At 41.4% G+C, this 12,370-nt stretch overlaps 1 protein-coding gene across 1 annotated transcript; it reads right to left on the reverse strand.

Annotated features, from left to right (window-relative positions):
* Positions 1-6,401: 6,401 nt before the first annotated feature.
* LOC306788185 (cornifelin homolog B-like) lies at positions 6,402-8,287 on the reverse strand. The gene is made up of 4 exons (XM_079283585.1): positions 8,238-8,287; positions 7,621-7,734; positions 7,137-7,291; positions 6,402-6,914 (listed from the first exon to the last, which is right to left on the reverse strand). Exons 2-4 carry the CDS (start codon positions 7,724-7,726, stop codon positions 6,792-6,794), a joined length of 384 nt encoding a protein of 127 aa, XP_079139711.1. The 5' UTR covers positions 7,727-7,734; positions 8,238-8,287; the 3' UTR covers positions 6,402-6,791.
* Between the last annotated feature and the right edge of the window lie 4,083 nt (positions 8,288-12,370).

The raw sequence follows: 12,370 nt of genomic DNA on the forward strand, positions 1-12,370 counted from the left end.
CTCTCCTCTGCTGCTACACCTCCCATCCCTCTCCTCCCTCATTTGTCTGCATGTGTCACAGCACGTATAACTGCATAATGCACCACGTCCACAGAGATGCAAATACAATTTTACAAATGAATAACAGTTATGGGGATATGTGAGTCAGACAAGCTTTGTGTTGAATGCCGTGTTTATGTTTTTTAACTGGTTATTCCCTAAAATGTCTCTCTCCTCACCTGTGCAGGGATTTGACTCTGATCTGTCTCTCAAACATATGTCATTACAGTTACACACCCTTGCACATCTTTTCTCTATTATTATACACATGACACTTTAATAATATACTTGTTTTAAATCATGTTTTGTGTTTGCTTGTTTACCATAATATATTGCAAATTTTCATATTTTTCCATTTTTTGATTGACTATTGCATTGTGTTTAATGTTATGCACCATTCATTTAGCCAAATGTATGTGTAACATACTTGGAAATTAACAGTAAACAAACACCCCCACCCTATTTTGGGCTATTTTGCTTTCACTAGTGGAAGGAAAACATCCAATATACACATTCACTGTTTATTTTTTACTACTTTGTCCATTTGTTCTTTAGGTTTCTCTTAAGTTCACCAAAACAGTGCATTAGATACTGCCTCATTTGCATATTGTAACATAAAATCTCAGAGAACTTGTGTTGATATAAGTAACTGGGGAAGTTTGATGGTGATATCTATTAGTTGTTATTTTTACCCCATTCAATAGTTTCTTCAAAATGAATGAAATTAAACAACAAATAGCTTGAACGGCCGTTTTGTTATCCGCTTTAGTAGCACTTACATACTTTTCCAGTCTCAGTCTTATCTATATTCTGAAGGTTATTAAAGAGAGATTTGTTCATATATTAATTAATCAAAGCCTGATTTATTCAACAGTCTTTTCCTAAAAACATGGCAACATTATTTTTTTTGATACATGATCATCTCAGCAGTTCCTACATGTTGCTAAATAAGTGATAAGTTTGGATTGTGCTGGCGAACTCCACAAAGTCATAAATCTAGAGGAATCAGGATGTTCTTCGTGGAACAAGATGTTGCTGTTTGTAGTTTTTCTAATGCAGTTCTCATTCCCATGGTGAGACTATATATATATTTTTTGTAGTTTGAGTAAACTGGCCCTTTAAACGTTTTTATACTTTTTCAACATTTCGATGCAGATGACACACTTTTAGAACAGGGGTGTGAGTTTGTATGACAAACTGTGACGATGTCAAAGACCTGGCTGCTTACGTGGATGTCAGCTCCCCCCACAGGAACCTCAAGGGACACAAAACGTCTCCAATGACTGAAACCAGGGCTGAAATCATTTTCAGTTTTACATCACTTAAAGACTCACAAAGCGTAAAATAAATCACACACACACACACATCACGGAGGGATCAGATAATTCTTGCCCTGCATGCCCTTTTGCCCCAGCCCTCTGCCTCCCCTACACACACACACACACACACACACACACACACGCTGCAACATCACCGACCTCCACCTATCCGTCTCCCGCTATCAGCTGCTCCCTGCTGCCGTTGTTTTGAGAGGTCAGAGCTGTTTGTTTGCCCGGAGGCCTTGCCGTTCTGATAGTGTGTGTGTGTGTCGGACTACGCCTCCCTCCTCAACTTAACCTGAGCTGTTATCAGCCGACTCCCCGGCAACTCCAACCGTGTCTTTTTAAAAGGAACACTTCCCCCTGGAAATTATGGACAGATAGACGGTGTCTCCATCTGTCATGGTGGAAACCTCAGGACAGACAGGATGACACTCGGGCAGATTCCACGTACACCAGGTTCAAATCCATCTCATGACCTCTGATTTACATCTCATAGGATTCACTCGTTAAGATAATCAAGGCTCATCTGCACTTTTTACAATTTCTATGGAAAAATTAGGGCTGGGCGATAAATCGATTTAATCGATTAATTCGAATGTGTGCTTTAAGGCGATGTGTTTTATTGAAAATCGAGAAAATCGCCCCCACCCCTCCCCCCCGTTCGGTTCCCGTAGTAGAGTGCGCGCGCATTGTTTACAAACTAAAACAATGGCTGGCCGCCGCCGCCACCTCACAACAACAACCCAGCATTTTGGAGACATTCACCAACTGTACTCCGCATGCGAAGAAGAGTGCCCGGTGGAAAGCCATCACGGATGCAGTCGCGATGTATATCGCAAAAGATATGGTCCCCATATACACCGTGGAAAAGCCGGGGTTTATTCACCGTCTCAAAGCTTTGGACCCCAGGTACGTGCTACCAAGCCGTAAACATTTTTCTGACGTTGCCTTGCCTCGGCTGTACAATAGTACACGCCAAAGGATCTCTGCGGAGCTGGAGGGGATGTCATTCTACTCCGCAACAACTGACCTGTGGTCCAGCAGGTTGACCCAGACACCGATCCACTTGACTGGTGGAAGCGTCACCAACTTAACTTTCCAAGGCTAAGTACTTTAGCAAAGAAATACCTCTCTGTGCCAGCTACAAGTGCCCCCTCTGAGAGGCTTTTCAGTGTGTGGGGGGGGCATTGTTACATGCCACTGTGCATGCCTGAAGCCAGAGGTAGTAGACAGGCTTGTCTTCCTGGCAAAAAAATTTAGAAAAAACATGCACTACTGTTTAATACTGTTGGTTATGTTGTGAATGCACTTGATTTTGTTTACATGCACTTATTTACTGTGCAAAATATGTTATGTTGATGTTAGATCAGATGTTGCACTTTTGAAAATGTGAATGTTAAAGGGTCACATACATTTTATTTCATGCTGTGTTTGTATCAGTGTATTCAGTTAGAAAAGCTTACTGTAAAAAGTTACATTTGCACAGTTGTTTACAATGGAAGGCTACTATTTAATGCCATTTAATGTTATGTTTAATTTAATTTTATATTTAAATGATTCAGGCAAACAAAAGAGTGACCAAATACTTTTTGTATACTACAGGCACCTTTCTACAATGTTCAGGTTTTGTTTGCACTTTATTTTTATCAACCTACTTGGGAAAATCATCACAAAATAAAAGAAAATTGTTTTCAACAGCTTCTGTCATCTGCAAAAAATTTTGGGGGAAAAAAATCGATTTAAATCGTGAATCGGATTTTTTGTAAAAAAATCGGAGATTTTTTTTTTAGGCCATATCGCCCAGCCCTAGGAAAAAATACATCGATTGTTTCTGAAAGGAGCAGGTTTAAGATGATTGAGTGGACATTTTGCACCCCCGCTTCCTCCACGACCCTGATGAAAGCGAAACGTGATGGTCTACACAATAAAGTTGTTCTCTACACTACAAGTGTCGCTGGAGTTTTGACCTCTTCCCACTCTTTCCCTGCACCCTGGAGGTATACACTTATTTTTCCCCAAACATCTAAAGGTTGCTGTGTTTCCTGCGGACACACTGAGTGGAGTTCATATGGGAGGTCTTGTGGCGAGAACAGATCTGGAAAATCTCTCCTCAATAGAAAACTAGGAGAAAAATAATGAGAAAACCCAAATGAGCTGCAGACATTGAACCTGAATCCCTCTGCTGCGAGTAAACAAGACATGCCAGCGACTCTGTGACGCTCTTCCATATTAGATGATGTGTGTTCTGTGCCGGAGTGCACTTGCGTCATCATCTATGGGACATTTGTGCCAAGTTGTCGCTTAACTTACCCTCATGCAACGGTTTGTATGGTATCTTACGAAACGTTACTCCTCATAATGAATGCGTTTTCCTAAGAATATGTGTATACAGTCTTTTCGACAACTTTGTTCGGTTTAGGCAACAAACTACTTCGTAATGTTTAAGATTGTGGCTTTGGTTAAAATAAGTCATCTCCTGTACAAAAGTCCAAATGATGGGGGGAGTGCCAGCCACCTGATCAAGCAACATGGAGGAAATGAGAGAAGCAAAGGGGTCCATTTTCTTCAGGAGATGGAAGGAAAACCTGAGAAGAAAGAATGGGAGGAGATGACCAAGGAGGGGGGACGGGTTGTAGGTGGGATAAGCGTTGCACATATGTGTGTGTGGGGGGTGTTGGAGGGTGTGCGGGGTTAAAGTCACAGATTTTAAATCAGTTCTTTGGCCTTTAACGGGCGCAACAGAAGCCCACTATGAGAGAGCAGAACAAAGAAGGGCAGCAGTGGCCTCGACCAATTAACATTCCTGCAGCCTTTATGAGCCGCCTGGACCCGCCCCTTCACTCACACCTCCTAAAAGTCACAAACATCAATTCTTGCAAACCATAACTGTCATTATAATCCCATTTAAAAACAACCCACTGAGCAATTTACAGTGAACACCAGGGCCAAGTGTGCCAGCAGAGGGGAGGGATCGCCTCCACCCGAACGCAAGCTGGACTAATGGGGAAGTTTATTGGGAGTAATTTGACAAACTATGACATGATAGTGACTCCATAAGTTCACAGCGCAAACTGAACACAAACTGAGCTCTAATCTCTTATTCGCCGTCCTCTGTGCAAACAGCTGACCACACAGTATTGATGTCATTTAAAGCTGCAGCTGTCAGGTTTTGGCCACTAGGGGGCAGAAATACACTAAATACACAAAAACATAGCCACTACTTTTATAATTGCATATGCAAGTACAATATTTGCTCTCCACGAAGTTCTGATAAAAATGTCTGTCTCTTTAGCGGCTTAATTCCAACTACTCGCTCACTTTGTCTGTTTTTTTCTGCTGGAAACAGATGGCTATAAAAGTTAGGTGTCTGAAACTCTCATGCTGATTTTAAAACAAAACCAAAAAGAGTTGTGAGATTATTCTGTGTGATTTCAGCACAAATGCATATCGTAATATCAGCATGCAACTAAGTAGCATACACCTGAGGCATGCCAACTGGAGTCAGTGTTTCTACTTCATGTATTTTGTTTTCCTTGAGAAAATGAGCTGAGTTAAGTCTGAAGAATATTATAATTGCCACCATACAGAGGGTGGACAAAATAACAGAAACAATCTAATTGAACAGCCCTGTAGCGAAGTTGAAGTCATATCCTGTTGTTTTTGGTTGAGACCTGATTGAGACACGATTCAACTCGTTCCTCAACACTCAACCTGTGATTTAAAAGGGGTGGACAAAATAATAATGGCATCAAAACAATAAAAATGTGGAAGTGAATGAACTGGTAGTGCATTATTTTACATGTGCTGTTATTTTAATGTGAACTATGTCATTTGTTACCAATTCTAGAGGAAACAGGAATTTCCCAAAGAAAAATACGTATCCGTTATTTATTAATTACTGGAAATTGTCCTTCATGTAGATATGGAATTACCGGCCTGTCCACACATTTGAATTTCTTTCTACGCTAGCAAATAATCGTAAGTCACTTCTTCTCTATTTTCCCTTAATAGGAAACTGTGTCACCACTAAATCATAATACAAAGGAAGCTGCTGAGTGCCACTTAGCAGTGTGTGTCAGCTTTAACAGGTCCGAGGGTCCCTCATCGTCATGACGAGGGATTTCAAAGCAGCGCGTGAGCTGAAAACTTACAGAGGCAGAAAGACGACAGATATTCGGCGTCAGTGCTGCTGGAGCGTCAGTCTCTAACACACACACACACACACACACACACACACACACACACACACACACACACACACACACACACACACACACACACACACACACACACACACACACACACACACACACACACACACACACACACACACACACACACACACACACACACACACACACACACACACATTTTGTGATGCAGAGTGCAGAAAAGCTTCATTCGCTGTAAGGTGTTGTTATTTTGTCCTCCTGCCTGGTTGACAGGGCCAGTGAGGTGAGCTGTGACTTAAGATGCTGCACATCACTGGTCTGATGCACTGTGACCCCACATGGCCTCAACCAGCTGATTGTGAAGTGTGTGGCTCCCTCTAGCTGTGTGATGCTTTACATTAGTATTTAAAGTGAACTGAAGGTAATTCAAGTTAAAGGTGGTTTTCTGTACATTTTCCCTGCAGTAATGCCCTTTGTGTGTTATACATTTGTAAATGTATACATATAAACATACACACTTATTTTTACCGTCTCCAAATAAAGGGCTGCGGATATACAAAAAAAACACATTTTATCAATCACTTATTTAAAATGAATCAATAATTAATGAAACTCAACTTGTTAAATGGTGACATGAACAAATTTGCCAAAAAACAGAAAAATATTTAAAAAGTAAACGTTTAAATTGAGATTTATTTCAAATTGCACTTTTGATACATTGTAGCATTGCCAGTTACCAATATTAATGATGGAATAAAGCAATACAAGCTTTTACAACATCTATAAAGCGGGCTGCCTGATAATAAAACAATGCTGTGAAAATGAAACAAAGCACGAGAAAATTGCTTTTGAAACTATCAAAACAGACTTTTATACTGAATCCATGAGAATGCATCAGTTCATCAATGTTCTTCAAGAACCGTTGACTACAAGTCAGAGGACAGTTATAGGATTTTCCTGAATGTAAGAGCTTTATTCTGGAGGTGGAAAAATAAAAACACAAGGGAAAGACTTCAAAAAACTAACACATCTCTTGCAGTTATTTCATGATGCTGGGAGTTATAGCTTAACCTAAGCCAACCTCAATAGATTTGCATTACAGCGCGCACATTTATGGCTAGAGTGTTTCAGTCTTTTTGCGCTTTATTATTGTCTCTCAAAGGTCTTCAGTCTAGAGTGTAGTTATAACATGTTTCAGATAAAGCAGGTTGCGGTGAAACATGCGACAGCCCTGGTTGTGACGACGAGAGGAGAGAGGTCATGTGGTCTTGGCGCTGATTAGAACGATGGGGATTTTTCTTCTGCGCATCTCTCTGGACATCTGACACCAGCTGCAGGACGAACAGCAGGTGGCGTACAAGCAGTCCTTCCACATGGTGTCCTGCAGGAAGAATACAATGAGGTCTGGTGAACAAGTGCATAATCTGATCTACAAGGGGAATTATACACAGCCTGTTGCGTGGGGGAGGGGGGGATGCGTGATGAACCACTGGTTTAAATAAAAAAATTCTCCTTCTGTTCAGTAATTCAGGAATTACAGATGGGGATGGGCTCGAACCCTTCTGCCAACAACAACAACAACGACACAGAGTTGTGGCCTTACTTTGATGCCGTAGCGGTGCCGCATGGAGACCCTCATGGACATGGTGATGGGAGGGATGAGCCCGAACATGTCCAGCAGGGGGAGACAGGTGCACTGGCCGTATTTCTTGGTGGTTTTACAAGCGAAGCAGGGACAGCACCAGAAAGCGAAACAACCTGAACCAGGAGAGACATGAACAGAGAGCCAATCAATAAACGACGAACACGTTGTTTTGAGATACAGATCAAGATATGAGGACGTGAACGGATCACCTGATCGTACTCGTCTTATGTCTTTCCAACACTAATGAGTCATTCTCTCACATCAGATTTGTTGTTATAATCATAAACATGGATTTGAGTCTGTATCATTTTGGAGTTTCTTTCGTGTTCAAATTAACAAAGTAGTTACAGAATGGAATTGGTGAAGAAACCAGTAAATATAATACCATGTGTTTAATATGATAAAATAAGATAAAGTTAACGAAATAAAGATACAAACTTACACTCGGGCACGTCTTGACAGCAGTCACATATCCCAGATCCCCACTCATCAGATCCTTGGGCGTCCATCATAGGCTGAGGCTGCCTGATGACCATCTTGGAAGTCATGATGGCTTCTAAAGGAGGAAACCAGGAGGTAGAGTTCACTTTTACACGTGTTTACTAATCCCACTGGTGTGTGATTTCATGGGAGCTGAATGTCAACTGTGTGTTTGTAGTTTCAGTGCGAAAACCTCTGGAAGTTTTGAGATTTGTTTGTGTTGTGTCGCTTTCCGATGTAGAGGGTCTAACATGAAGACCGAGACAGTCCACACAAGGTGGGAGGCTCACACTAACACAAGACTCTAGTCCAAGAGACCGCTGTTTGGGTCTCATGAAAAACTAAAAGTTAGGCTAAATAGCACACATTAGACTGCCCTATGGACATACGAATAAAAAAAAATCCAAATTCTAATCATATTTCACAGTAAATTGCTTTCAAGCGAATTTCACGAAGTGCTCTACAAAAAATACAAACATAAAATCATTGCATGAAAAAAAAGAATTTGACACAAATATGGACAGGTGTCTGTGTAATATAATGGAGGTGTGCTCCTAAAAAGCACAGGTAATGTCTCACCTGTGTATTTGTGCGCTGAGAAAGCTCCGAGTTTGATGTCTTGTCACAGCTGATATCTGCACTGTTATGCTGTCATTTCCCAGTCTCTTCTCAAATACCTGCAGACAAACTGAACACCTGAGAGAACAAACTGGACGGACCGGTCCGTCCTGTGCTCTTCCAACTTTTCTGTTATTTATTCCAACAAGCAGAGGGTGGGGCCATGACACCAGCGCCGCCCAAACACACGTCATGGCATTGTTTTCCTGCAGCAGAAAGTTCATGATGTGAACTTCTTGTGATTACAGGTCAACATGCAATCGAAGACAACCGGTGAGCAGGGTTTCAGCATATTTTCATTGCTGAGGTTTGTAAGAGGGCCGAGTACGCCCAAAGCCCCACCCTGACCTGCTAAGAGATTATACACCGGTATAAAACCTTCACATGTCTTTTGTATTTTATCTGGCAGGAACAGGCTCTTAAACTCAAAGCTTCGTGGTGAACTTTGGTTTATAAACACGGGGTTGGGGAGCAGCTACATTTATTTTTTATTTCATGATCATCTGAATAATTGAACAGGTGGAAGTGATGCAACTTGTGGTTTTGGAACCTGTTTGTTCTCCATCAGGAAGTCTAGGCAGGAATCACGAACTCAAGAAACCTCTCCCATCCTTTAACAATTAGCGTTAAAAAAAATAAACTTTTAATGACGCACAACAGCAACTGCGAACCACAAACCACAGTAAAAGGCTGTGGCTTTACAAAACCCTCGGGAAGATACAGGCTGTGGTGAACTGAACAAAAGCAGCAACACAAAGATGATGAGAAGTATAGAAGGGCATTCCAGAGCCTGGAAAGATTTAAGAATGTTGCCTCAATACTTCCTGGAAAATGGAATGTCCAACAAACAAAAAGGTAGAGATTCGAATTCACATCAGTTGTCAAAAACAAAAGGTCCTCTCTGTCGACACACGCCCTACCCTGCATTCCTGTTCAGCTGACAAAGAGAGCCGAATGCCTAAGTGATGACCTGCGCAAAATCATTTAAAGTAGAGTGACACATTTAGTGTTTCTCACTGGAGCATTCTGGCAATAGAAATAAAATAGGCGTGGAACCGATATTCCAATAAAAACCAAAGTAGCAGGATGGTCGGAGCGGCGGCCATTTTAATGTGAATTGTATGAGAGGGTTGACTTCCTAAATCGACGTGCAGCAAGTCACGTACTCACTGAGGTTAGGTTTTTGCGGTGACGACTAAAAACAAACTACTTTAACCACACACTCTTGGCACAGCTTGGGAAAGATCAATGCTGTTGCCAAACTGTGTTCAGTAACCAGTGTAGCATTAAAGCGTGGTGGAATTAGCTAGCTAGCTTGTTGGTGACTGTGACAACTTTTTCAAATCACTTGTAGTCGAGAGAGAATGTCTTTGCACAAAGGGTTCAAGCATGAGATCCAATGTGTATTGAACCACACAGAGGCGATGACCCGCTGAAACCTGCTCCTCTGTTGCAAAGAATGCTTGTTGAGTATGTGGTCACTCAATGGAAACGCACACCTTATTAAAGCTCGTTGGCCGTCGGCTAGTTAGTCAATTCCACCGCGCTCCAACGCTACTCTGGTAACAGAACAATCGTGCTGCTGGTCAGCGGCAGCGTTGGGTCTAACGGTCCCTCTAACCTGCCTTGTTAGATTTGTTCTTTTCCAAGGGATTTGTTGACAATAAGACTGTGTGTTCAGCGGCTTTCCCATTACCTTTGACCCAGATCGATGACTACTGTGAGCCAGCATAAACTGAGTGAACTGTACTATGACATGACTTTCACTTGTTCCCTCTGTCGACTTTTTTATTTGAAGAGGTCTATTAATGGAGGGGGAGCCGAGTCAATATGTGAACAGTATCTTTTTTGGTGAAATCCTTAAATAGTTGGAATAAAATAATAATGCCACACATTCAAACATATAGACTAAAGAATATAGCTGAAAAAAAACAAATGGGTGTCTCAGGAAGGAGAGAGGGACCAACTGAGACTAAAGAGGGTTTTTAACAGAGTGCACTGGCACACAGGGTCCATGTGTTTCCAGTGTTGCTGATGAGCTCAGGTGTTTCCACTCTGCTGATGACCCTCTGCCACGCCCACCTCCAACACCTGCAGGGAAAGCAGCCACACCAACGGAGCAACAAGCAGACAGGGTCATCACATAATAATGCTAAAAATAATAACAATAATTAAATCAAATTTAATTTAATTGAATAAATACATTCTCAGCTGTCGTTTAAAAATGTTCACACACAAATGTTCAGCCCGTATATCTGTTATAACTCGGGAAGTATTCCATAATACATTTTTTTTTTTAAGCTGTGTGGCCTGCGTATATAAATGTTGAACCCAAAAACCCCATAAGAGTAAAAAGAAGAACTTAATGCTGCGGAGCTTGAAGTCCTGCAATTGGAAAATGATAATATAGGTGTCCGCTGTGTCATAGAGGGGCCTGACCACGAGGGACTTGTTTGACGTGGAGTTAGATGCCAAAACAAAATGGTCCACGACTAAAATGGGAGACTATCAAGATTGTTTTTCATGTCTAAGGGGAACTTTTAAACACAAGAAAATTGGTGAATGTGACAACTCCTCTCAAATCACTTGTAGTTAAGAGATAATCTCTCTGTACAAGCGTTCCAGCATGGAGTCCATTGTGGACATTGAACACATACAGGCAATGATTTCTGCTTGATGAATATGTGGTCCCTCTAGAGACACGCACACCTTAAACCTTGGTGTCCAACGGTCCCCCTGCTTTGTCCACAGCAGATGAACCAGCTGAACTCAGGAGGTGAAGACCAAAGAGCGAATGTTTGAACAGTGCAAACAGACAGCAGAGCAGCAGCCCCGAAGACTGAGGTCACTGTCCATCCACAGTCAATATAATCTTAATCTTTTGTCCAAAATCCAGGGTTGGCCAAGTTCAGCAATAAACCAGACGAGTGCAGATAAAACAGGAAGATTGCACGATTTTTTTAATTAAAAGCTGCATGTTCAGCAAGCCTGTCTTCTAAGTGTTCTGCTTATTAACAACTAATTTACAACAAATATATTTTAAAGAAACGCAATGGCGCTCTAAATAATATCGGGAACGTTTTCACTGACATTTGTTTTCCCATAATATCCTGTCATGCCAACTTAAGCATTATTCACATTTTGTTTCATGTTTCTGTAGAAGCAACTCAAAGCGCTGAGTTAGTTAAAGGTCTTAACTGAAGATTGAAAATGTCAACATTTACATTTTCAGTATTTTCACTTAAGCCTGCATGTTCGTTTGCCACTAGGGGGCAGTGCAACATGTAAACACTGATCTAGTGGCGAAAATGTTAGCAAACAGTCTTAATTAACCATCAAGTAGCAACATTCATTTAAAATGATGTTTCTGGCCACTTGATGGAGTCTAATGTTAACTATCTTTTAAGCTCTGTTTTGGTCTCCACCAACTCCTGAGAAAAAAAACCATCTGGCTCTTTAGCTGCTGCTCAATGTGAAATACAAAATGTATACAGTATGACATGCATAAAAACAAACACAAATGAAGTAATTTACTGTGGCACTACTACTGTTACACATTTATAGTTGTGCATAAGCCAGTTTCTCTTTATTTCATGTCATTACCGATATCCACCAAAAGGTCAACAATATTTCGAACTGAACTTTGCACCAGTAAAGCTCACTTAAATGGGGAGAGATGGGGGAGAAAGAGAGGGAGGGAGAGAGAGAGAGAGAGAGAGAAGAGAAAGGGCGGGTCAGACAGGGAGCAGTGGTGACTCAGTCAGTCCCGAGAGGAAAGAAGAGACGGCAGAAATGAGGATCTCCCACGGAAATCTGGTATTACCTGAATCTACAGTTGTGTGCCAATTTCTATGAATATTTATATGTCAAAAAAAGAAACTCTAGATGCAGAGACACTGGGGCTGTTTGCATGGTTGCTCCATGCTTTTAGAGAAATCTTTACATCTGCAGATAAGATATCTGCTGACGGTGCACCTCTGAAGCTGGTGTGAGCACATATGTAGCTTAGTTGAAGATTTACACGGGTGATTATTACTTACATGAAGTCAAATATAATGGTTACCACCTCTTTGACTCCTGGAATGTCCTGTTGT

This window comes from Melanostigma gelatinosum, assembly GCF_949748355.1.
Source record: "Melanostigma gelatinosum genome assembly, chromosome: 14".
Taxonomy (NCBI): Eukaryota; Metazoa; Chordata; class Actinopteri; order Perciformes; family Zoarcidae; genus Melanostigma; species Melanostigma gelatinosum.

Coding starts and splice junctions, on each gene's coding strand:
- LOC306788185 (XM_079283585.1), bottom strand. CDS start 7,726: ATGACTTCCAAGATGGTCATCAGGCAGCCTCAGCCTATGATGGACGCC. Junction 7,292..7,620: donor CTGTCAAGACGTGCCCGAGT/GTAAGTTTGTAT, acceptor CTCCTGGTTCAG/GTTGTTTCGCTTTCTGGTGC. Junction 6,915..7,136: donor GGCACCGCTACGGCATCAAA/GTAAGGCCACAA, acceptor TTCTTCCTGCAG/GACACCATGTGGAAGGACTG.